The following is a 26,137-nucleotide window of genomic DNA, read 5'->3' on the forward strand; positions in this document are numbered from 1 at the left end:
TCTGCTCTCTCCTCCTCACACACAAACACACCAACACGTGGTGGAGCAGAGACGATGCGATGGACGAGACAGGAACTAAACAAGGGCGCGAGGAGAAGAAGAGCTGAATTTGTTGCTTTTTACTAATTTTTGTGTGATTTATTTTTGGTTTATTTATGGGCAGCGACATCAGTAGAAACTGTAAGGTGAGGCAATCCGATTCTGATTTATTTAAATGCTGGATGTGGTTGATGAGCTAATGAGTAATATGACATACATATAAGAAGATGTTTGCTATACCTCAGTGACATAATATTAATCTTGTGCGTTAGATGTTTTTTCTGAAGAATTTACAGAACAATTCGAAGTATCTTATCTATCTTTCTATGGATTTAAAAAAACAAAAAAATTAAGCTATTGGCTATAATAAATAAATGCTTTTTGTAGATTCAACGTTTTAAATGCAATAAAATGTGTATAATCCATGATACAAGATGTCTGTGGCGCTGAAGAGTAGTTGAATCAAAGTGAAGTCTCAGTCAAAAATAGATGTATTGATTAGTTAAGTGATCACTGACCTTCCTTTCGACCAGCTGCATGAGGGTCAATAGATGCTTCATGCTTTGATTGAAATGGCTGCAGCTCATTAACTCAGCTTCAGGTACCAGAAGCATTGGATAAATGTGTCTATATATGGTAAATGGTAAATGGACTTGGACTTATATAGCGCTTTTCTAGTCTTCCGACCACTCAAAGCGCTTTACACTACATGTCAGTATTCACCCATTCACACACACATTCATACACTGATGGCAGAGGCTACTAAGGTGCCAACTTTGCCCATCAGGATTTAATCTAAATACTCATTCACACACCGATGGCTATGCCTCCGGGAGCAATTTTGGGGTTAAGTGTCTTGCTCAAGGACACATCGACATGTGACCCGGAGCAGCCGGGGATCGAACCACCGACCTTCCGATTGGTGGACAACCTGCTCTACCCTCCTACAGTTTTGTTAGACTCAAAGTATGAAGCTTCTTTCTATTTTCTATCCATGTTGCCTATTTATGAAAGTATGCAGTTGGCCTAGTACAAAAACAATATTTGTAAATGTTGTTATTATATCTTTGAACAAAACTCCAGACAAGTAGCCTATAGCTATAAATAATAATTATGGAGTAAATTGATGATTACAAATGATATGTTGCTAAGGCAACATGGATGTATCTTATGAAAACATCCCTATTTATAATGGTGAGAGAAATACAGATGTCTCACATAAGTCAAATCATAGTTATTATAGTCACAAGTAAAAAATCTGCATTGAAAAGCTTTATTAAGTATAGAAGTGTATCAGCAAAATGTTGAAGTAACCAAAGAAAAAAAATACACTTTATGTAGCAGAATGGACCTTTTTAGATAAATGATCACTGTTACACTTTTATTGTGGTAACTTTGGCAACATATATAATTTATATATATATATATATATATATACATATGTATATATGTATAACTGCTCTGTAACTGTGGTTTACAGTATGATACTGTAGACTAATTGTGTTTTATAGTACTATACTGTAAATTACTTTATATTATTAGGCCTGTTCTTTATAGGCTAATAACAAATATAAACACTATTCACTATTACTGCAAATTTACTGTATTTAATACATGAATATTTTACTATAAACAATTCAATTTCATAAAAGAGGTTAGTCTGAGTACAGTGAATGACACAGGTATTTATTGGCAACAAATTTGTACAAATTAAATCCTTTTAAAGGTGCTAAATGCAAAATTCAGAGCTATTTCTATTGCCTCCGCACGGCTCTCAACATGGCGACGGACGAGGCTCTCGCAGCTAACGGTGCTAACAGTGCTAACATTGCAAACAACAACGACAATGGTGCTGAAAGAGAGAAACAGTGTAAACCTGAGGAAGGGTCCGGCAGCTCTACAAAGCTGTCGGCCGGGACGGCGTTATCGGCTGTAACCGGCGTGTGAGAGCACCTGATCATACACCATTATATTCTATTATCTCTAGAGAGAGGGACCACCTGCTCAGCGTCGACTCAGTCATGGGTTCTTCTCAAATGTGGGCGTCTCCATCACTCACAGACTCGGACACTCGGCTGTGTTTTCTCGGCCTGCAGGACCGGACTGCAGACCCAAAGTCCCCAAAGTCCTGCTGCCTCCGGAGGACACAGAGACCACTCCTCCATCAGCTTCCATCTCCGTCTTCCTGCCTGAGTTCCCACAGCATAAACTACCTGGACGAGATCATTTCCAGGTACCACAGCACGAGAATACCCAACAGAATGAGTGGAAACATTGAGGTAACTAACTGTGCTTCTGTGCTCACAGATCATGGGCTTCATAGCCAAAGGCTCATATGGACCCATCCTGAAAGTGAAGGACGTTTTCAAAGAGAAGACCTATGCTGTTAAGGTTAGTTGAGCCATAATAATCAGCAATATATAAGAACATGAAATACTTTTTTATGTAATCATTTTCATTGTTGCTTATAGGTTCTACCAAAGTCAGACATCTTGAAGCATGGAGTGCTGGAGCAGTCAAAAGAAGAAGTCATCATTCAGGTATCACAGTGTGAAACTCTCTGTTGGGGAAAAAAGGTACCAGTAGGTAGAATTACTCTTACTTTACTGTTGTTAGTCTTACGTCTTCGTTAATGAATTAGTAACTCTACACAATTTTGATAATCAGTTTATAATTTTTCAAACAAAAATGCCAAATATTTGCTGGTTCCAGCTTATCAAATATAAGGATTTGTGGTAACACTTATAAGGGTTCGTTAATTAACATTAGTTAATATATTAATAAGCCTTAATTAACAGTTAATTAACAGTAAAGTGTCAAGTAAGCATTTACTAATGGTGTCATTTATACATTATTCATGTTTGAAAGACACCTTAGTGACTGTTAATTAACTGTTTGTTAAGGGTTATTAATGCATTAACTAATGTTAATTAATGTACCCTTATTGTAAAGTGTTACTGGATTGGTTGCTTTGTTTTTTATCATATATATGAGTGTAAATGCATGTTTGTTTTTTTGGTTTTGAATCGTTGGTCAGATATAACAAGCAATCTAATCAATGAATAAACGATGAATCAAAAAAATAATCAGCAGGTTAGTCTATGATGAGTATAATTGTTCGTTACAGCTCTGATTACCTAGTAGTTATATTACTCAACAGAAAAATATAAATATAACATTTTAATATGGCTAATCAAAGTAGGAGTTGGACGGAATATTGCTACTAAAAGTGATGTTTTACTCACAGTTAAACGAAGAGGAAAGTGTTTGAATGCTGTCTGAATGATTCAGTGTTTTTCTGTCCTCACTCTTCAGTATATCATCTGGATTTTTAGGAAGTTCCCTGTCCATCTCTCACTGTTATATTCACTCTCACTCTGTGTGTGTGTGTGTGTGTGTGTGTGTGTGTGCAGCGGCAGCTCAAACACCCATTCATCCACAATCTGCAGGACTGCTGGCAGACACAGCGTCATCTCTTCATTAGTGAGTTAATATATACAGCATAAACGATGGCACAGTTCAACCCCTCTGCCCTTCTACTATCCTTCCCTTCTTTATGTCTCTGAGACCCCACCTTTCTGGTCCCATAGTAACATAAAGTAGTTGTGTTGTTGTACAACTGTGCTGCATCCCTGAGTCTGAATACAAATCTCAGCGCTGGATGTTGCAGAGATACACTGCCATCTAATGAGAGCGCTGGGTAAAGCTCAGATGCTGCACCGCCTGCACGGCTTTCCAGTTCTTCCCAACCATGATCATACATTTCTACATATCCATCCAAAGTGGGATCAAAAGATGTAACTTCTCTAACATGAGACTAACAAGACAGAAGCAGAAATGTTGTTCTGACTTGACTCATACTTCAATCCTTACTTCCTTTTCCTACAGAGCAACACTGTGATGAGCAATTTCTTTTTTCTCATTTCTAATATTTTATATCAGAGGATGTTGGCCTGCTGCTTTCAAAGACATAATAAGAGTCAGTGTGTGTGTGTGTGTGTGTGTGTGTGTGTGTGTGTGTGTGTGTGTGTCGTCCTCTGCAGTGTGCGACTACTGCAGCACCGGAGACTTGTACACTTACTGGTTACTGAAAGGCCGGTTTGGAGAGGATGAGGTTCGGCTCTTTGCTGCAGAGTTGGGCAGTGCGCTGGGTTAGTGTTCATCAGACTTTCACCATTATAGAGTTCATCATGTTGACCTTTTGCACTGACGTGTATTGACACAGACATCATGCTTGACTTGTACTGTGTGTTTTAAGAAGGGATTTTAATCATGGAACTGCTCTTTAATCTTGTATTTATGTGAAGTAGTCACACTTTCTGTCTTTTGTTTGTTATTTCTAGGATTTCTGCATGACTTAGGGATCATACATAGAGATGTAAAGGTAGGAATTTGATATGTAATGTATTTATCCATATATGTGTATTGGGGCTGTCAGTCGATTAATGTATTTAATCACAATTAATCGCATGATTGTCCATATTTAATTGCGATTAATCGCAAATTAATCACACATCTTTTCAAATTGTACATTTAAAGGGAGATTTGACAAGTATTTAACACTCTTATCAACATGGGAGTGGACAAATATGCTTGCTTTATACACATGTATGTATAGATATTTTATTGGAATTCAATTAACAACACAAAACAATGACAAACATTGTCCAGAAACCCTCACAGGTACTGCATTTAGCATAAAAAATATGTTCAAATCATAACATGGCAAATTGCAGCCCAACAGGCAACAACAGCTGTCAGTGTGTCAGTGCGCTGACTTGACTATGACTTGCCCCAAACTGCATGTGATTATCATAAAGTGGGCATGTCTGTAAAGGGGAGACTCGTGAGTACCCATAGAACCTATTTTCAATTCACATATCTTGAGGTCAGAGGTCAAGGGACCCCTTTGAAAATGGCCAAGTTTTAGCGTAAGTTTGGAGCGTTATTTGGCCTCCTTCCCGACAAGCTAGTATGACATGCTTGGATGGATTAGGTTATGTTTTCTAGTTTCATAGAAACATGCCGGTATCTTCACTAGCCTTAAAACTGAGCCGGCTACAGTACAACACACGTGTTAATGTGTTAAAGAAATAAGTGGCGTTAAAATGAATTTGCATTAACGCATTGTTATCACGTTAGCTTTGACAGCCCTAATGTGTATTTGTGACATTTTACAATAATAATTGTACTGGTTTTTTTTTCAGATGGAAAACATTCTTTTAAGTGATCAAGGTAATGCTTGTCTATATTTTTTGCTTCTGGCCTGTAAAAATATTTAGAGAGTGCGGTCATTAGATTAGATCAAATGACTTAACTTTATTAATCCTCAGAAGAGAAACTAGTTTCATGTGCATAGACAAATGACAAAAAAAAGTCAGATAGGTCACAACAGACAACAAGTGTAGCTCATGAGCCACTAAATTAAAAAACAATGCAAATAAAATCAATCACCGATAAAATACATATACATATAAAATTCAAGACTATTCTTTCTAAATCATACAGTGTACAAAGAGTATGATTTCAATGATTCAGGTCACCTTCGTCTGTCTGATTTTGGACTCTCGCGGCGGCTGAAACGAGGAGGAAAAGCGTTCACGATATGTGGGACGATCCAGTACATGGGTGAGATTTTGGTTTCCCACTTTGGACGGTAAAGTCATTTGTGTCTGTTTGAGTTATACAGTATATGCTGCATATTGGTTGACTGCATTAGAGCGACATTGGAGCCCCACCTGTGTTTCTCTCCCATTGGATTCAGTTGACCCAGTTATGAGTGTAATGCACCTGTGTTGCACTTTTTATGTTGTTGTTTTGGTCGTATGTCTTTGTATTTATCCCTTTTCATTTTCTGAACCATGATGATCTATCATCTATTTCATAATTGTTTTCCTGTTTTGTCTGAACAGCTCCTGAAGTTTTAAGTGGGGGTCCATACAACCATGCTGCTGACTGGTGGTCTTTAGGCATTATGTTGTTCTCACTGGTGACAGGAGAGGTGAGGACGCATAAACTTCATATTTATTAAATATACATGTGTCAATATTCTGAGCGTTTTTCCTTTTTGCTCTTTGCAGTTTCCAGTACCCGCAGAGCCGGACCACAGCACCATGTTGAACAAGGTCACAGACTTTCCTTATGTCCTACCTGAGACCTTCAGCTCCTCTCTGATCGTACTGCTCACTGAGGTTTGTAAATGTGGTTTTTCATCTATCTAATATGCACACCGTGATCCCTCTGAAATATCATATTCTCTTTATCTTTACAGCTTTTGTGCAAGGATCCAGTGAATCGGCTTCGTAACCTGGAGTGTTTCAAGATGCAGGCCTTCTTTCGCGGCACTTCCTTCGACTCTCTCATCCTTCAGAAGACGCCGGTTGAAGTGATTTTGGAGCTCAGGACTCATCCTGATTGGGCAGCCAAAGCAATGAGAGGCCTTTCCTTGGACTACTTTGAGAACTTTGACTGTGATAAAATCCTTTATTCTCCTACAACTCCTACTGAACTGTCTCCTACGTTGGCCACAGACCTGAGCCCGGCTACAGAGCAGGCTTGTAAAGCATAAGACTGGACAATGTTTCTGAAGAAGTTGACTGGAAATGAGAAACCTATAGCCAATAATGAATATTTCTATGATATAACAAAGTCACCCCTTAGACTTTCTTTTATATTTTTAATGCTGCATTTCATTGATGTCAGTAGATAATGAAGCAAAGTTTACCTTTAAATTATGAGCCTTATTAGTTTGTTTATTTACAGTGTTGAAAATCTGTGAAATAATTTCATGAGGTTTCTCCATAGAATTTTGAATGAGTACTTTTGTAAGCAAACATTTTGCACTTCTTGGTACGGTTAAAATTTGTGAGCTGTGTGCATCTTTGATTTCCCTGCTCTCACATGCACTTTGAATATTACCTTATTACCAAAAGTAGTCTGGGTATATGTGTTTCATTATACACTCAAATAATAATGGTATATTTCTGTGCTTCTTCATTGTTGTCATTGAATCCTCGTACAAGTGTGAACTGTGTTTTATTGTATAAATGGTCAAAATCAAACATATTTCTGTTGTACTGCAAAATTCTTATAATATGTCCTTAAACTTACTTTGTAAAGAACATTAGTTTGACAGTAAAAAAAAAAAAAAAAAAATCTTAACTCAAGGTCCACTTAGCTTTTTCCAGAGCTTTCAGTTGCATCACATGGTCTTTCTCAGCAGAAGTGGTATGCATATAGTGTTATGACTGAAGTTCCATATTTACAGTGAGTCACATGACAGGTTAGCAAAGCTCCGTCTGCTGAGGAAGACTGAGATGTGGTTGAAAGCTCCAAAAAAAGGTTTTGAAAAGTGGATTTTGAGTAAAGATTTTTTTTAATGAGACTATACAAAAAAAATATACACTGATATATGTCATGTGCAGTTGACAAATCAATCTCAACTCAAGGTCCACTCAGTGTTCAAATGTTTTGCCTTTTTCTGAGCACTTTTAAGACATTTTGTCCATGACGGCTTAAAAATAGTTTTTCCTTATCCGAGATGAAGGGTCAAAGGACAGAGGGAGTCATATATGCTGTACAGATCGTTAAGCTACTTGAGGCGATTTTTAATTTGTGATGAGCTGCAAATTAGATATAGAAGTTGGATTGCATTGAAAATGTGCAATACTGTACGACATGCATGACAACTTGTCATTTCCTGCAGACGTTCTCTGAGAAAAGTTATATAAAGTACAGGTTAAGAAGAATATGGGTAAGAGTAAGAACATATTTTTAAAGCTTTCTCTCTCTTCAGGTTTAGAAAATCATCCTTAACCTTCATCATTCGAACAAAGAACACCGGTGTAAAGTAAATTAGTCCAACTGTTGTATTTACTATTTGACACTTTGGTAAAACCTACCAAATATCTTACTCTAAACCAGTTTTGGTATGAATGTTGTACCGGGATACATTATGGCCAACTTTCAGTCTTGGGTCGACCTATTTAGAGAAGCACTCACAAACCCATCGAGGACAACCTTAATAGGACAGAAAATTGAGGACCAAATAAAGTATCATCATTAAATGTTTTTAATTAGGTAACAGAGAAAAAAAAAAGTCGAGAGCCCCGGCGGAGGCAGCCACGTGTAATTGCTGCACTTCTTGAAGACATGTGTCTATTTAAATCTGTATCCTCCTAAAAAGGGAGTGCACCGGCTGCCTCCTGACATTGAATTCCCTCTCAGGCCCTTGTCTTAAACAGGTCCACCATGTCTGTGTTGCGGCTGTATCGGCAGGCAGTCCAGTGACCCATATCTAGTTTCTGAGGCACACTGACCCACAATGGTGACGAGAGGAGTCTCCTGAAACGCAGGCGAGCCCTCCCACTGAGTCTAACCAAATTATAACATTATATACACAGAAAACATGCAGTTTCCTGAACGTAGCTTTTACTACAATGATGCAAATCAACATAATTCAACAACCAATTCAAATTCATAAGATAGATGATCCTGTTTAGCTTACAGAAATGTAATCGCATCATTTAATTTCTCTGTGTTGGCCTTTAAAGGTCCCATATTATAATAAAGTGAGATTTTCATGTTTTTTTTATTATAAAGCAGGCTTAAGTCCTATATAAATACTGTGAAAGTATCGAAACGGTCAATCCACAGGGAAATACACACAGCCCGTATTCAGAAACTCTGCATTTGAAACAAGCTGTCAGGATTTCTGCCCATTCGTGATGTCACAAAAATACAATATTTAGACCCTTGACACAATTTTAAACGTCCATCCATCCATCTGCAACCGCTTATCCCGTTAGGGGTCGCGGGGGGGCTGGAGCCGATCCCAGCCGACATTGGGCGAAGGCAGGGTACACCCTGGACAGGTCGCCAGTCCATCGCAGGGCTGACATAGAGACAGACAACCATTCACGCTCACACTCACACCTACGGGCAATTTAGAGTCCACAATTAACCTGCATGTCTTTGGACTGTGGGAGGAAACCGGAGTACCCAGAGTAAACCCACGCCAACACGGGGAGAACATGCAAACTCCACACAGAAGGGTCCCAAGCCGGATTCGAACCTGCAACCCTCTAGCTGTGAGGCGCCAGTGCTAACCACTGCACCACCGAGCACAATTTTAAACGTAAACATTCTAAATGTGTCCCAGTTTATTTCCTGTTGCAGTGTATGCGAATGATATCAGCTGACAGGAAGTACACATGGACCCAAGTTGTTGCCTAGCAACGTAATTCTGTTGCAATTCCGTCAAAATGCGCTAAAATGGAGCGTTTCAGACAGAGGGTAAATACAGGTATATTCAGGTAGACTATGAGGAAAATAAAGTTTTGTTTTTTTTATTACAGCATGTAAAGATGTTCTAGTAGTAACACAAAGTATGAATCTGAAAATGAGCAAGATATGGGACCTTTAAAACAAACATTGTCTCATTCAGTATATAAGATAACCAGTTTCTACATTTGTGAGCCAATGTTAGAGGAAAAAAGTAGTAAATTCCTTCTAATGGAAATGATTTAGCTGACCTCATTCTGGTCTAATTTGGGCCACATCACCATGTTCATTTACATTGACTGGAACATGAAAATGATTTCTATTTCCGAAGCCATCCCATCACATTCTTTACAGTTTAAAGCTCACGCTAAGAAGCCATGAGTGCATGAATTGCTCTGAGACTGATCAAACACCCCTGTGAATTTGAGGATGAAGACTGAATTATCAGGAGACTTGAAAGCTTCCTCTGGGCACGTTTTTACTAATTAAAACAAAAATAGCATGCCACGGGGGATGGTTAAACGCTTAAATTAGGTTGCTATAGGGGTAGAGGGTGCTGACAGAATACATTATCTCACAATCAGCCAAAATGGGTCACTTAAAACACTAAATGAAAAACTTAAAATAAATGTGGATTTAGACATCCAGGTTACACCAGTACTGCAAGTTTAGAAGTTTTTTCCATACCAGCATGAAAAACAAACATCTGCATGACAAAAAAACTCCTTCTTTATTTAAATAGAACAATGATTCATCAGAAATCTACTCGTTTATACATATGGAGTGGAGGTGGGTGTCTGTGTAAGCGCCGCCCATGGGTGTGGGCTTATGAGGTGTGACATACTTGAGCTGGATACAAACTAGAGCGGACTGAGAGTCTCCAGTCAGTGTTCATCACATCGAAGGACGAGACACATTTGATTTCTATCAGGTAAGAACTTTAACTGCTCATCTCTGTTTTTTAAATGTAGGGTTATATCACATACTTCCGTGGTTAACTCTATACGCACCTGCATCGACTGTTAACTTCTGCTTTTAGCAAGTTGGTGTACACAGAACTGCAATTAGAACAATTAAGAGTCATTAAAATATATTGGATCTAATTTAAGTTTACTGATAAGTTATATGTTTTTACTTGCAGCAACTCTAAAACTTCACTTCATCTTTTACAGCAGAAAATTTCACATTTGTCTGTAATTTGAACTTTTTATGCCTCTGTTTCCTACCTCTTTAGCCTGTTTCTTGTGCTACTCTAACATGTGAATTTCACCTCTGATGATCAAAACAGACGAAGAGATCCTTAATACTTTTGCTGATATTTGGTGAATTATGAGTGGATTAATTCCTATTATCTACAATTATAGGATGTTAAAGTAATCAATCTTTTCTTTCTGTTATCAAATAATCGTGCACTCAAAGGACACTTCACCCAGACACTTCATTGTTCCCACATTTTTAGAACAGCATAAGTAGAAGCTGATGCTTCAGCAGGTTCAGCACTCATTAAAATCCAGTTGAGAAAATACCAATAGGGACCTATCTGTTGCTGCACCCTTAACTACCTCCACTCCCTTTGACAAAGACAGAGGGACAAAGAAAATGGATGAACCTCAAGACATTTTCTGTCTTATCAAACTTTCTGGATGGGTAATATCTGTCTTTTTTGGAGAGGTTGTTACTGTGTGAATAATAAAATCATGAGGTCACATCTTCTACCAAAGGCTGTAGGACAATCAGTCACTCAGGATGACGCATCAGTCCCCCACGCTCACCGAGGCGCAGAAGAGGGAGCTACATGAGACTGCTCTACGCATAGTTTCTCCAGGGAAGGGCATCCTGGCTGCAGATGAATCTGTGGGTCTGTAGCACCACTTTCTTTTCTTTCAACTGTGAAAATGTTATTAATGTTGCATTCAGGCAATCACACTCAACAGTCAGTTCTGTCACTGACCATCCAGTCTAAAGAGTACACAGATATTAACATCTCATATGCACTTATCACTGCAGGCAGCATGGCTAAGCGGCTGGCCCAGGTCGGCGTGGAGAACACGGAGGAGAACCGCAGACAGTACCGGCAGATTCTCTTCAGCGCAGATGATCGCATGAACAACTGCATTGGAGGGGTCATCTTCTTCCATGAGACGCTGTACCAGCACTCTGATAACGGCGTGGCCTTCGTCAAAATGATCAGGGACAGGGGCGTCATGGTCGGCGTCAAGGTGTGGCAGTTTAGTTCCAAATAATATAAATGTGGAGCACCAAATCAAACCAACCCTTGTGGTGATAGGTTGATTTTCTGATCAAATGTGTATCGTCATGGCAATGCATTCTGTACTGATTATTGGTTGTTTCTGCATGTGAGAATTTAAAGAGGACCTATTTTGCTCATTTTCAGGTGTATATTTGTATTTCGGGTTTGTACTAGAACATGTTCACATGCTTTAATGTTCAAGAGACACATTATTTTTCTCATATGGCTGGTCAGCTGGCCACTCTCTTTTGATTGGTAAACCAAACCAAACTCTTTGGACTCTTCGGTTCCGCTCAAACTAACTTTGTTTGAGGGCATGCCAAACCAGCCGCTAGGTAGGTATTATGCAAATGTATTACTTGGTGACATCACCACGTTACAGAAGAAAAGGTGGGACTTCAAGCAAGGCAGTTCAGTAGCAGTGTTTCTGTGGGGGAGAGTAACTCCCTTTGGTGTGGACTTTGTAACTTTGCAGACCTTTTACATGCACAAAAAACTATCTAACACACTAAAGAAAAGTATAAAAGCACAAAAGCACAATAGGTCCTCTTTAACATCACTTCTCTGTTCCTTATTCCTCAGGTTGACAAGGGTGTTGTCCCCCTGGCAGGAACGAGTGGAGAGACCACCACACAGGGTCAGACAAAAACACTGTTGCAATCACTCACATAACTCAGAGGAACGCATATTACAAGACAAAACGATCAATCTTTTTGAAAACCTCTTCCACAGGTCTGGATGGATTGTCAGAGCGCTGTGCGCAGTACAAAAAGGATGGAGCTGTCTTTGCAAAGTGGCGCTGTGTGCTTAAAATCAGTGACACCAATCCATCTAAACTGGCAGTCGCAGAAAATGCAAACGTTCTTGCACGCTACTCCAGCATCTGCCAGCAGGTTAGAACCCAATACTGTAAACCATGTCTATTCATTCGTTTCTGATGCCTAGTGTATTGTTCTGATAATCTTGTTTTTCCTCTGCCAGCATGGCATTGTGCCCATCATAGAGCCGGAGATTTTGCCTGATGGAGATCATGACCTGAAACGCAGTCAATACATCACTGAGAAGGTGGGTTTCTTTTTTCTTACATACTGAAGGTATGGTTTTTCTTGAAGCTGAAGGGAAGTTCCTGTCTGCTGTGTCTTTGGTGAAAGAATCTGTGCGTTGCAGGTCTTGTCTGCGGTGTACAAGGCAATGTCGGACCACCATGTGTACCTGGAAGGCACACTCCTCAAACCCAACATGGTCACCTCTGGACACAGCTGCTCCACCAAGCACACCCCAGAGGAGGTTGCTATGGCAACCGTCACTGCCTTGCGCCGCACCGTCCCACCAGCGGTCACAGGTAACCCAGAGCGCTGTCGTGTCTGTAGAGGATTTAACTAGGACTGTCCTCGACCAAAGTAATTCTTAGTCGACTAACACTCGTACGATTTTGTCAACGATTAGTTGATTTAATTGACAGATCGATAAAACTGAGTTTCTCCACAAAGAATCCATAAAAGCATCACTTCAAATCTTGTGTTTACCAGAGATGTGCTCATAAGTTTCTTGGAACTAAGTCATTCAGCATGAAAAAGCATAACAAATTACGACTAAGACCAAAACGACCAATTAGACAATTAATCGACGTACACACAGATTTTACACAGATGTGTTTGAAATTTGCAGCGACAAAATGAAAGTAAAATTAAATTTTTTTGTTCACTACAGGAGTGGCTTTTCTCTCGGGCGGTCAGAGTGAAGAAGAGGCCTCTGTCCACCTCAACGCCATGAACAACTGCCCTCTGCCCAAACCCTGGATCCTGACGTTCTCCTTCGGCCGAGCCCTGCAGGCGTCTGCACTCAAAACCTGGAGAGGACATAAAGAGAACGAGAAAGCCGCCACTGAGCAGTTCATCAAGAGAGCAGAGGTATACCTCCACTTCTAATTTCCTGCAGATAAATCACATGATCCTTATGCTTTACTTTACCACTAACCAGTTCCTATTCTGTGTTTCTTTAATGTCTTCTCTGTCCACAGGCGAACAGTCTGGCGTGTCAGGGGAAGTACAATGGCGGGGATAATTACAGCGAGGCCGGCCCGCGCAGCTATGGTTCCTGTCATGCATACTGAGAAGTTTGTGGAAGCCATGTTTCAATTCGCATTGTGTTTTGCTTCCATTACCATAACAAGGATGAATTGTGATGTGGATAATTAGATTATTTCAGAATTATGACACTCATAATGATGTTACATGAAAACAAGTGACAGCGTGTTTTCTTGCCTTGACAAATGAGGACAATCAGAACATGGCCTTGGGTATTTCTAATGCGTGTTTTCAATGAGGGATGTCTGCTTTCCTTTTGTTGTGAATGTGACAGTGCCATAACTGAAGCTTTAAAAAAATCCTGCATTTAGTATCACAAATACCAACATATGCTGTAAGTAAATTGAATTTTGGCTGCAGAGCAATGACGTAGGTTTGTATTAACAAAATAGTGAAAATGTCTGACATAAAATGAGTGTGTGTGCTTTAGTTTTGTTATAGTGACCATGCACAATTAGAAATACTGCAGAAACTGGGCAGAAAGCATCAGCACGGCAGTAACTTACAATACAATGTGATTTTGTGTGTGTTGTCATTCTGAATAGTATTCTCTCTAATAGTCTGATAGTGCAAATGTAAGCAATAAAACAGTGTTCAGGTTCAGTCTGGTGTGGGCGTTTTGTTTTAAGTTTATCAAAGCTTATGTGATGTCTTAATCCTGACAGGACAATAGGCCAAATAGTAAATCACAGAGTTCAAACCGTTGTGTTTCCTATGCAAGAAACCATTAGGTAACTCATTTCCCACCAACAGTTTAACTTCTTTATTCCTCTTCATCGAAAAGATAAGAGATAAGATAAGACAGAACTTCACCCCGAGGGAAAGTCTTTTGCAGCAGTTGAAGCACCAAGTAGGACAAAGTGCAAATATAAAGGTGTAAGTGTATAAATGTCAATAAAAAGATATCCAAAATGCACAGTACATACATATAATATATAAATATACAGTATATAGGCCTAGATATGTATGAGAAGTGGCTATGGGGGTATGTACAATATCAAATCTGAAGTACAAGTAAGTGTATATGGTTAAATTAAAATGTTCAATGAGTATGCCCATGTTATTGCATGTAATGTCCCATTATTGCACATTATCAATTAAAGAGCTGTAAAAATTGTAGGCCTGATCCACGGAGACACAGAGACAGAGAGAAAGAGAGAGACTAAACAAACAAAGCAGAACAGAGCAGAGGAAAAAAACAAGGTGCTTGCATCTATACGTCCTCTAACACACTACCAATAAATGGCTACGTGATCACATGTTATTATTACACATATCTGAGGATGTGATAATGGGAATGCATGCTGGCAGTATGATTCATTTAGTAGAAGAAGTTATTTCTGCAATCTGGACTTTTCCTATATCCGATATAGGCTACCTCTTGGTTCCTCCCTCAAAATGTTTTTTTTTTCCTTGTATGGGCCAATACATGATTGGAAAACTTCAAATTCAGGATTGCATTGAAACATTGAAACGTGCATTAAAGGTCCCATATTATAAAAAAGTGAGATTTTCATGTTTTTTTATTATAAAGCAGACTTGAGTTCTATATAAATACTGTGAAAGTATCGAAATGCTCAATCCACAGGGAAATACACACAGCCCGTATTCAGAAATTCTGCATTTGAAACAAGCCGTCAGGATTTCTGCCCATTCGTGATGTCACAAATATACAATATTTAGACCCTTGACACAGATTTAAACGTAAACATTCTAAACGTGTCCCAGTTTATTTTTTTATTTAATTTTTGTATTTTTATTTCAAAATGACAGTATACATTGTAACAGCAGAAAACATTAAAAACATTTACATACAGAAGAAGCATAGCGAAGACATAAACAAGAGCTGTGCCAAACATAAAAGGATAACAGAAATTAAACAAAACCAACATAAAATAAAAAATAAAAATAAAAAAAAGACCACGCGAGAGTATGACAATAATTTCACTTAAAAACTTTAAAGATATTGAATACATTCATTGTTTTTATTGCTTTTTTGTTTTGTGAGGAAGAAATTGTTGACAGATAAAGATCCATTTCTTTCATAAATACAAAGAAATTAGGCTTTTTTTGGTAAATTTACACTTGTGAATGTGGAACTTCGTGAGAATTAAAATTAAATTAATAAGAAAAAATGCATTACTGTCTTTGTCACTGTAATTGTTGCAACCAAATACAATATTTCTATAGTACAGTGCAAAATCTGAGAAAATGTTAACAAGTATAAAATTGTTGACATCTTTCCACAATTCACGTGTAAATTTACAGGACCAGAATAAATGAGAGCAAGTTTCAGGATGTGATTCGCAGAAGGAACAATTTACATCTATGTCACTCTTTAACTTTTGTAAGACATATTTCACTGGATAGAATCAGTGGATCAACTTAAATTACACCTCTTTTACCTTTATTTGTTAGAAGGAACTTTTGCAGTACGGACCAAACTTTCTTCCAGTCAATATCACAAACAAAATTACTCCAATAAAATGATTCTGCCGGAGTAGAAACCATGCTGTCCTGAAACAAGGCTCGTATTCTGGAGTTCATACCTCTATTAACAAAAAAAATGACTTTAGCTAACGGAGATTGAATTGGATCAGGGGGCGACACTGACAAGGGCAAAGAGTGGTCAGCATTCTTCAATAAGTGTCCCAGTTTATTTCCTGATTGCAGTGTATCTGAATGTCATCAGCTGACAGGAAGTAAACATGGACCCTTTGTTGCAATTCTGTCAAAATGCACTAAAATGGAGCGTTTCAGCCTGAGGGTAAATACAGGCATATTCAGGTCGACAGTATGAGGAAAATAAAGTTTTGTTTTTTTTAAACATTACAGAATGTAAACATGTTCTATTAGAAACACAAAATACAAGTATGGACCTGAAAATGAGCATGATATGGGACCTTTAATTAAAAATAAAATAAAAAATAATTAAAGTGGATTACCATTATCGGTTGCATGCTATTACGTTACTATCCAATAAATTATTTATTGTCATCCCAACTGCCATAAACCTCCTGAACTCTGACGTCTCCTCTGTCCAAGTTGAACACATGCAATGTGCAATAACACGTTGGTCACTTTTGTGCCACTTTTGCAATGTAAATACTGTAAATCTACTGTTACGGATATGTGCAATAACATATGCTGATCACTCTGTGCAATAATTATATGATGCTGTGCAATAATTATATAATTATCTGACGGACACTTAGTGCAATAATCTGGCAAAACTGTCATCTCATCAATATACATATTGTATTTTTATATTTTATATTGTATTATCTTTTATATATTTTTTATATTTATATTGCACTAACTCTTTTTATATTGTATTATCTTTTATATTTTAATATTTATATTGCACTAACTCTTTTTATATTGTATTATCTTTTATCTTTTAATATTTATATTGCACTATCTCTTTTTATATTGTATTATCTTTTATATATTTTTTAATATTTATATTGCACTAACTCTTTTTATATTGTATTATCTTTTATATTTTAATATTTATATTGCACTATCTCTTTTTATATTGTATTATCTTTTATATATTTTTTAATATTTATATTGCACTAACTCTTTTCATATTGTATTATCTTTTATATTTTAATATTTATATTGCACTAACTCTTTTCATATTGTATTATCTTTTATATTTTAATATTTATATTGCACTAACTCTTTTCATATTGTATTATCTTTTATATTTTAATATTTATATTGCACTAACTCTTTTCATATTGTATTATCTTTTATATATCTTTTAATATTTATATTGCACTAACTCTTTTCATATTGTATTATCTTTTATATATTTTTTAATATTTATATTGCACTATCTCTTTTTATATTGTATTATCTTTTATCTTTTAATATTTATATTGCACTATCTCTTTTTTTATTGTATTATCTTTTCATTAGCACCTATGGGATTGTCACAATCTAATTTCCTTGTACTACACAATGACAATAAGTTATTGATTGATCATTGATGATCCCTACGCCTGGTCATTTTGGCGGACTATTTCGTATGGCGGATGTGTCCGCCCCGGCTGCGGGTGTTTCCGGTGCTGATGAACGGTGAAGGAGCGCGGGTCCTGGAGACTAACGGGAGTAGTAGAGAGTAGTGGGCGCCTCGCTGACAGTGTTAGTGTCTCCTCACTAAACATCCTGCACACTGCAACGTGACACCGGGCGCACATTTTATATTCTCCCTCTCTCTGCTCTACATCTAGCACCGCGCTTTGGAGTCTAATCCCGGTGTGCAACCAACAACAGCCCGTTAGCTGCAGCAGCTCGCTGTCTGTCTGTCGGTCGGTCGGTCGGTGTGTCGGTAGCTGCCACCATGTCCGGTGTAGTGCGAGGCCCCGCCGGGAACAACGACTGTCGGATTTACGTGGGCAACCTTCCCCCTGATATCCGCACGAAGGACGTGGAGGACGTCTTCTACAAGTACGGGACGATACGAGACATCGACCTGAAGAACCGGAGAGGGGGGCCTCCGTTCGCCTTCATTGAGTTTGAAGACCCCCGGTAAGCAGCTAACGGTTAACGGTGAAGGCCAGCAGGGCTTCATTGTGAGGCTGTAACCGACTCGTGTGTGCTGCACACGCGGGCTCCGACTACTCCCTGGACTTACTACACCGTTAACGTTAACGCGGGCTCGGACTAGTCCCTGGACCTACTACTACGTTACACCGTTACCTAGTTACGCCGTTACCTAGTTACCTCTCCTAACGGAACGTGGTGTGTTGCTGTTCCGGTTTCGCTTTAGTGTGAAAACGTGTTTCTAATAGCTGGCTAACGTTAAGCTTATATCACCCAAACACAATGCTTTAGTGGCTGTGTTGGTGCTACTAGCTGTATAGTATGTCCATGTAACATTAGCTAACATCAACACTTTGTTCACTTGTAGTAAAGTTACATAAGTTTGTTATATAAATCATATTATTATTAAAAATCATTACATATACATGACATAATGCCAGACTTTGATATATATATCATGTTATTATTAAAAATCATTACATATACATGACATAATGCCAGACTTTGATATATATATCATGTTATTATTAAAAATCATTACATATACATGACATAATGCCAGACTTTGATATATATATCATGTTATTATTAAAAATCATTACATATACATGACATAATGCCAGACTTTGATATATATATCATGTTATTATTAAAAATCATTACATATACATGTCATAATGCCAGACTTTGATATATATATCATGTTATTATTAAAAATCATTACATATACATGACATAATGCCAGACTTTGATATATAAATCATATTATTAAAAATCATATAAATCATATTATTATTAAAAATCATTACATATACATGTCATAATGCCAATGTTTGATATATAAATCATATTGTTATTATTAAAAATGATTACATGTCATAATGCCAGAGTTTGTTATATAAATCATATTATTAAAAATCATTACATATACATGTCATAATGCCAGAATTTGATATATAAATCATATTATTATTAAGAATCATTATATATACATGTCATAATGCCAGAGTTTGATCTATAAATCATATTATTATTATTATTAAGAATCATTATATATACATGTCATAATGCCAGAATGTGTTATATACATCATATTATATTCATTTAATAATAAAAATCATTAAATATGCATTTCATAATGCCAGAATTTGATATATAAATCATATTATTATTAAGAATCATTACATATACATGTCATAATGCCAGAATTTGATCTATAAATCATATTATTATTATTAAGAATCATTATATATACATGTCATAATGCCAGAATGTGTAATATACATCATATTATATTCATTTAATAATAAAAATCATTAAATATGCATTTCATAATGCCAGAATTTGATATATAAATCATATTATTATTAAAAATCATTACATATACATTTCATAATGTCAGAATTTGTTAGCTACATCATATTATATTAATTTAATAACTTAAAGGTCTTAATGGCGTTTTTGTTTTTAACATTTAGTAAGACGGTGCTAAGAGTTTGATATATAAATCATATTATTATTAAGAATCATTACATATACATGTCATAATGCCAGAATTTGATATAAAAAATCATATTATTATTATTAAGAATCATTACATATACATGTCATAATGCCAGAGTTTGATATACAAATCATATTATTATTGAAAATCATTACATATACATGTCATAATACCAGAGTTTGATATATAAATCATATTATTATTATTATTATTATTAAGAATCATTACATATACATTTCATAATACCAGAGTTTGATATATAAATCATATTATTATGAAGAATAATTACATATACATGTCATAATGCCAGAGTTTGATATATAAATCATATTATTATTAAAAATCATTACATATACATGTCATAATGCCAGAATTTGTTATATACATCATATTATATTCATTTAATAATAAAAATCATTACATATACATGTCATAATGCCAGAGTTTGATATATAAATCATATTATTATTAAGAATCATTACATATACATGTCATAATGCCAGAGTTTGATATATAAATCAAATTGTTATTATGAATCGTTACATATACATGTCATAATGCCAGAGTTTGTTATATAAATCATATTATTATTAAGAATCATTACATATACATGTCATAATGCCAGAGTTTGTTATATAAATCATATTATTATTAAGAATCATTACATATACATGTCATAATGCCAGAGTTTGATATATAAATCAAATTGTTATTATGAATCGTTACATATACATGTCATAATGCCAGAGTTTGTTATATAAATCATATTATTATTAAGAATCATTACATATAAATGTCATAATGCCAGAGTTTGATAAATACATCAAATTGTTATTATGAATCATTACATATACATTTCATAATGCCAGAATTTGTTATATACATCATATTATATTAATTTAATAACTTAATGGTCTTACTGGCTTTTATGTTTTTAACATTGGGTAAGATGGTGCTAAGAGTTTGTTATATAAATCATATTATTAGGAATCATTACATATACATGTCATAATGCCAGAGTTTGATATATACATCATATTATTATTATTATTATTAATAATAATAATAATAATAAAAATCATTACATATGCATTTCATAATGCCAGAATTTGTTATATACATCATATTATATTCATTTAATAACCTAAAGGTCTTACTGCCTTTTTTGTTTTTAACATTCAGTAAGATGGTGCTAAGAGTCTATGTTGTATACATTATATTATATTTATTTAATAACTTTGTGTATATTCATTAATAAGTCGGAGTGCGTTTTCTTTGTAAAGAATGAATAACAAGTATATTGTCTTATTACAAATTGAGGCGAAATTACTGTAGTTGCCTGCACAGCGGATTAGCAACCAGATCAAGCTAGCAGCTAGCATGGCTGACCCCCGTCCATCACTGCATGTTTCTCTGCATGTTTGTATGTTAAACCTCGCTGTCCGTCCTCCATGTGTAAATGGTAAATGGACTTGCATTTATATAGTGTTTTTCTAGTCTTCCGACCACTCAAAGCGCTTTACACTACATGTCAGCATTCACACACACATTCATACACTGATCACAGAGGCTGCTAAGGTGCCAACTTTGCCCATCAGGATCTTATCTAAATACTCATTCACACACCGATGGCTATGCCTTCGGGAGCAATTTGGGGTTAAGTGTCTTGCTCAAGGACACATCGACATGTGTTTTAACGTTACCGTTTTGTTAACTAGGGACGCCGATGATGCGGTCTATGGGCGTGATGGGTATGACTATGACGGCTACAGGCTGCGGGTGGAGTTTCCTCGGAGCGGCAGGGGCTCAAGAGGCGGGTTTGGTGGGATCGGTGGAGCCCCCAGAGGCAGATATGGACCTCCATCCAGACGCTCCGAGTACAGGGTCATTGTGTCGGGTAAGCAGTCATTTATATGGCTAATATACATGCATGTTATTGTTTTTATAAGCATATCCCTTGGGACTGCTGTGTGAAGGATTGTTTATCTGAATGCATCTCTGGAGTGTAACTTTTTAAGTGTGTGCAGTTTGAAATACTAGATCACAACAAACTTTGCAAAAAGTTTAGCTCCAGTCTGTTAGGTGTGTTCTACATTTAGGACAGTAAAAGAGAAGAAGAAGAAAGGCACTTTATTAATCCCCGAGGCGAAATTCAATTGTTTCACTCTGTTATATACAGAACACACACACACATGCACAAACAGGACCTATACATGCGTTAATGAGAGAGATGACAGAGCAAGGGGGCTTCCCCTGACAGGCGCCCCGAGCAGTTGGGGGTTTGGTGCCTTGCTCAAGGGCACCTCGACAGTGCCCAAGAGGCAAACTGGCATCTCTCCAGCGACCAGTTCACACTCAGTACTTGGTCCATGCGAGGACGTGAACCGGCGACCCTCCGGTACCCAACACAACAGTGTCTGCCTCAAGTGTGTGTGCACGCAGTTCTCTCTCTGTGACTACCTCCACTGCCGGCTTACTGACAGCAACAATGCCCCCCATTTCGTGTCCATACCTTTTTAAACAGGACAGCGAAGAAGGAATAACGTTGCTACAGTCCCGCCTTGATCTGGCTGTGTAAAGGCGGCTTTAAAGCCCAGACACACCAAGCCGACATCAAAGAACGTGTGGCGATGAAGGCCGACAGTTGCGTTGCTTCACTTAGCCTTTGTCTTGGCCGACAAGTTGCATTTGAACACACTGCAAAGACTACAGCCACCAGCCAGTTACCACTTACGTTGTCCTGTGTGAGATGAAATAACTCCACACCAGTAGGCGGCAGTAGTCTGTATTCATCATTCAAAAAAGGAAACCGGAAGACCAAGGACGGCAGATATACTGTACAAGCCGTTGTTATGATACATGCATGAAACAAAGCGGTGTTTGCCGACCATTTTCACACCACTTGGCCTCATTCCAGATGGCCATGTCGTTGGGAAAGTATCTGTGTATTGGAGTGATCAGATGAGATGGAGATGAAAAATGAGAAGAGCCTTGGGTATGCCGTCTTGACTTTGCTCATTTGCTTGCTTTCCTCACTTCCGCTTCTCTTCTCGTGCACTGACTCACTTTAACTGAACAGCCAATCAGAGTGATACCTCCCACCGAGGGGCTTGGCCGGCCCGTGTCTGAGGTTTTTTGGCCGATTCAACATGTTGAATCGGCCAAAAAACCTCAGACACGGGCGGACTAGAGCCGACGGTATGAGACACACTGCAAAAACTAGGACAACAGATGCTTACTGACGGCCCCAAACTGTTCCGGCGGCCGACCGTCAACTTGGTTGTGTCAGTGTCTTTAGAGACACAACTCCAGTGAAGCCATTTTAGCGGCGTGTAGAGAAAATGTAGAGACCACCGATCAAACTTTCTAGAAATGTTCGGTGGCCAATCGATCAGAGCAACCTTAGTAAATGAGCCAGAGATAGCCTAGAAGGTTAATTTTCATCTGTTGTCCCTGGCCAAATGTTTGGAAGACACCCTAGAGATGGAAAAGTATAATAAATCACACACACACAGGATTAGTATTAACAAGCTGTGTGTCTTCAAACTAAACGGGTTTCTACCTGTTTGTATTTGTCTTCTTTCAACTACAGTTGGTCTCAACAATCGAATGAATTGAAATGCTCCTGTATCACTCAAACCTGCAGCTTCTCTTTGGGGAAACAAATCAGTTGTGTAGTTCAAACATATGTTGAAGTTTTAGCACCTAAACAAAGCTGGAATGTTCACCATGCGTCTGCTAACTTAACTCTGGTTAAATGTTTCAGGACTCCCTCAGAGCGGCAGCTGGCAGGACCTGAAGGACCACATGCGTGAAGCAGGCGACGTGTGCTACGCCGACGTTTTCAGAGACGGAACCGGAGTTGTAGAGTTTGTGCGCAAAGAAGACATGACCTATGCCGTTCGAAAGCTGGACAACACCAAATTCCGCTCGCATGAGGTATGTGTACTGATTTGAGTCATTCTCATGGACAATGTTTCTTTGCTGTGTCCAGGTGAGTACTTGAGGAAAAATGCTACACGTTTGAAGCACACCTGGCCCTCATTTCCATCTATGGTATTTCCACCATAGGAAGGAGTGTTGCCTTTTCAATGTCAAGTTCTCTTGTGTCCGCCAGGGAGAGACTGCTTACATTCGTGTGAAATTAGACGGTCCCCGCAGCCCAAGTTACGGAAGATCACGCTCCCGCAGCCGTGGCAGTCGGAGCAGGAGCAGGAGTCGCAGCGCCAGCCGCAGCCGCAGCAATTCCCGTGGCCGTGGCAGAGGATCGCCCCGCTACTCGCCTCGACACAGCCGCTCTCGCTCCCGTTCTTAAACCTTTCTACCACCAATGTTTTGCCCTTTTGATGTGTACCCTCCTGTTTTTACCTCCTATCAGTTCCTCCAGATGTCAGCAATTGATTTTTAATTTTTGCATTTCATGTCCTGATGTCCTTGTGGATGAACTTGGTATGTAGATGTACCTCCCCTCCCCTCTCACCCTTTCTCCCCACCCTCTCCAAGCTGCTTTGTCCTTTTTGTTTCCTCCCTCTCTCTCTCTCTCTCTTTGTCTCTGTCCCTCTCTGTCCTCTCAATTTTTGCGACATTAGGAATTGTGCTGTGTTGAACTTCAAAAATGTTGAGTTGCCGTAAGCTGCACTCAATGTTTTTGCAAGTATTTTAAATTGAGTTTTGTTTTATTTTTTTAAAAAACACAGAGCTTCTCTCATTGGATATGTGGGGTGGACTGTTTTGGACGGGTAGCCCCAATGCTTAACTGTATTTTACCCTTGTGTCTTCCTTTAGACATCTGAAGAGAAGGATTAAAGTGATTTGGAATAAAACCATTGTGGAGCACATTTCATTTGTATGGTCAGGATAGGACAACTAAGTGAGGAGCAATCAGGTCGGGGCAATGGTACGCTTCATATTCCATAAATTGAACATTTTGATAGGTTGTCATATCATGCATGTCATATTTAACAAAGCCATATGTGATGTACTTTGTTATATATACAATTTTTAACTCTGGCTTGTGACTGAGAATAAGCAGTCCTAGATCAATTGTTGTGATGTAAGTGTAACATCTTTGCTGTCAAATGTAAAAATCTGAATCACTACTTTGTTGCAAAAACGTCCCACTTTTAACTTTTAAATGTCCTCATTGGTTAAAATGTTTTAACTTCAGGGAGCGATAATTTTTATGCTCAGTGGGGTTGTTTTTTTTCTTGATCTGACATGAGTGCTCAAAAATGGAAAAATTAGGCCCAAAAATCTTGACATTTTATTCTAACAGTCTGCCTCTGATTTTCTTCCTGGTATTTCAAGGTTTTGATTGGAGGAGTGGCTCAGTGGATCCCAATCCTTGGAGCTGGATGAGTGGATCGATTAGGACAGGGATAGGCAAGGATGGATGCTCGGAACGGGATCAGTTTTCCAGGATTCAAATGAGTTTTGATTTCAGCACTAATTAACGGAAGTCCCAGAGCAACTTTTTTTTTTCTATTAGGCCCCCCAATGCCTATTTAACGTTTTTCAGTGGTAATGGCTTTATTTTACAAGAAAACGAAACTGAGGACCAGGAAGTTGGATCAAAGGATGGAGTCGTAGATGCCTGGTATGAAGGAATTAATAATTGGGGAGGTTGGGACGGGGTTTCATGTGGGGAGTAGTTTGTATGATTTATTTTGCTTAATCTTGCTTTTCTTTTCTCTTAGCATTTTCAATAAAAACACTTTCAAACGAGAACACTTTTAGTTTGTCTTTATTTCAAAACCCCAAATGTCAATTTGTGTATTAGGCATGTATAAACACACATTATTAAAGCTGTCGCATTTAATATAACCACGAATTATCTTTTTAAGAATAAACTAGAGATGATATATAAAGCTTACGTCAATGGAGCAGGAAATGAGTGCTTCTTTATATGCTGCTGCCAGAGTCCTCACTAAGACCAAGAAAGTGGATCATATCAGACCAGTTCTGAGGTCTCTACACTGTCTCCCTTTCTCTCAGAGAATTGATTTCAAAATACTCCTGCTGGTTTACAAAGCACTAAATGGTTTAGAGCCAAAATACATTTTGGATCTTCTGCTATGTCATGAACCATTGCAACCTCTCAGGTCATCTGGATCAGGTCTGCTTAGTGTCCCCAGAGTCAGAACTAAACATGCAGAAGCAGCATTCAGTTTTTATGCACCAAATATCTAGAACAAGCTCCCAGAAACCTGCAGGACCAACTCCAACTCTGAGTTATTTTAAATCAAAGATTAAAACTTTCCTGTTTGCTGCTGCCTTTTATTAAACCAGATAATGATCTTATATACTGCACTAGAGCTTTTACTCTTGTGTGTTATATTCTATCCTAGCTTTTATTTTTAGCTTGTTTTTATTTTCTAATCTTTAATGTTTTTATAACCGTTTTAATTATGTCTTAATGTT

The 26,137-nt window shown here is 37.8% G+C and overlaps 3 protein-coding genes across 4 annotated transcripts; all 3 read left to right on the forward strand.

The window, feature by feature from the left end:
- Window positions 1-26: 26 nt before the first annotated feature.
- On the forward strand, window positions 27-6,719 carry LOC141770433 (ribosomal protein S6 kinase-related protein-like). Its single transcript, XM_074639922.1, has 12 exons — window positions 27-185; window positions 2,027-2,272; window positions 2,347-2,430; window positions 2,511-2,579; window positions 3,453-3,522; window positions 4,083-4,190; window positions 4,383-4,423; window positions 5,247-5,274; window positions 5,578-5,667; window positions 5,952-6,040; window positions 6,120-6,230; window positions 6,311-6,719. The coding sequence occupies exons 1-12, from the start codon at window positions 156-158 to the stop codon at window positions 6,605-6,607; spliced, it is 1,263 nt and encodes a 420-aa protein (XP_074496023.1). The 5' UTR covers window positions 27-155; the 3' UTR covers window positions 6,608-6,719.
- A 3,401-nt stretch (window positions 6,720-10,120) lies between these two features.
- Window positions 10,121-14,262, forward strand: LOC141770435 (fructose-bisphosphate aldolase C-like). Its single transcript, XM_074639924.1, has 9 exons — window positions 10,121-10,252; window positions 11,043-11,179; window positions 11,329-11,540; window positions 12,155-12,209; window positions 12,305-12,465; window positions 12,554-12,637; window positions 12,740-12,914; window positions 13,283-13,482; window positions 13,593-14,262. Exons 2-9 carry the CDS (start codon window positions 11,068-11,070, stop codon window positions 13,683-13,685), a joined length of 1,092 nt encoding a protein of 363 aa, XP_074496025.1. The 5' UTR covers window positions 10,121-10,252; window positions 11,043-11,067; the 3' UTR covers window positions 13,686-14,262.
- A 3,482-nt stretch (window positions 14,263-17,744) lies between these two features.
- Window positions 17,745-25,439, forward strand: srsf1a (serine and arginine rich splicing factor 1a). 2 transcript variants are annotated; one of them, XR_012594562.1, is made up of 5 exons: window positions 17,745-18,198; window positions 21,436-21,614; window positions 23,484-23,656; window positions 23,835-24,614; window positions 25,025-25,439. XR_012594562.1 is itself a non-coding variant. In XM_074639925.1 (4 exons), exons 1-4 carry the CDS (start codon window positions 18,011-18,013, stop codon window positions 24,030-24,032), a joined length of 738 nt encoding a protein of 245 aa, XP_074496026.1. In that variant the 5' UTR covers window positions 17,745-18,010; the 3' UTR covers window positions 24,033-25,439. The 2 variants fall into 2 exon arrangements, 1 of the variants encoding a protein (XP_074496026.1); XM_074639925.1 differs by having other exon boundaries at window positions 23,835-25,439.
- Window positions 25,440-26,137: the final 698 nt, after the last annotated feature.

Source organism: Sebastes fasciatus, chromosome 7 (genome assembly GCF_043250625.1).
Source record: "Sebastes fasciatus isolate fSebFas1 chromosome 7, fSebFas1.pri, whole genome shotgun sequence".
Taxonomy (NCBI): Eukaryota; Metazoa; Chordata; class Actinopteri; order Perciformes; family Sebastidae; genus Sebastes; species Sebastes fasciatus.

What these genes read in the sequence shown, in the direction of transcription:
- LOC141770433 (XM_074639922.1), top strand. Translation starts at nt 156, where the DNA reads ATGGGCAGCGACATCAGTAGAAACTGTAAG. An exon ending in AGAGTTGGGCAGTGCGCTGG is followed by an intron (nt 4,191 to 4,382) that starts GTTAGTGTTCAT and finishes TGTTATTTCTAG; the next exon opens with GATTTCTGCATGACTTAGGG. An exon ending in TCATACATAGAGATGTAAAG is followed by an intron (nt 4,424 to 5,246) that starts GTAGGAATTTGA and finishes TTTTTTTTTCAG; the next exon opens with ATGGAAAACATTCTTTTAAG.
- LOC141770435 (XM_074639924.1), top strand. Translation starts at nt 11,068, where the DNA reads ATGACGCATCAGTCCCCCACGCTCACCGAGGCGCAGAAGAGGGAGCTA. An exon ending in GCGTCATGGTCGGCGTCAAG is followed by an intron (nt 11,541 to 12,154) that starts GTGTGGCAGTTT and finishes CTTATTCCTCAG; the next exon opens with GTTGACAAGGGTGTTGTCCC. An exon ending in ACTCCAGCATCTGCCAGCAG is followed by an intron (nt 12,466 to 12,553) that starts GTTAGAACCCAA and finishes TTCCTCTGCCAG; the next exon opens with CATGGCATTGTGCCCATCAT.
- srsf1a (XM_074639925.1), top strand. Translation starts at nt 18,011, where the DNA reads ATGTCCGGTGTAGTGCGAGGCCCCGCCGGGAACAACGACTGTCGGATT. An exon ending in GTACAGGGTCATTGTGTCGG is followed by an intron (nt 21,615 to 23,483) that starts GTAAGCAGTCAT and finishes TAAATGTTTCAG; the next exon opens with GACTCCCTCAGAGCGGCAGC. An exon ending in CCAAATTCCGCTCGCATGAG is followed by an intron (nt 23,657 to 23,834) that starts GTATGTGTACTG and finishes TGTGTCCGCCAG; the next exon opens with GGAGAGACTGCTTACATTCG.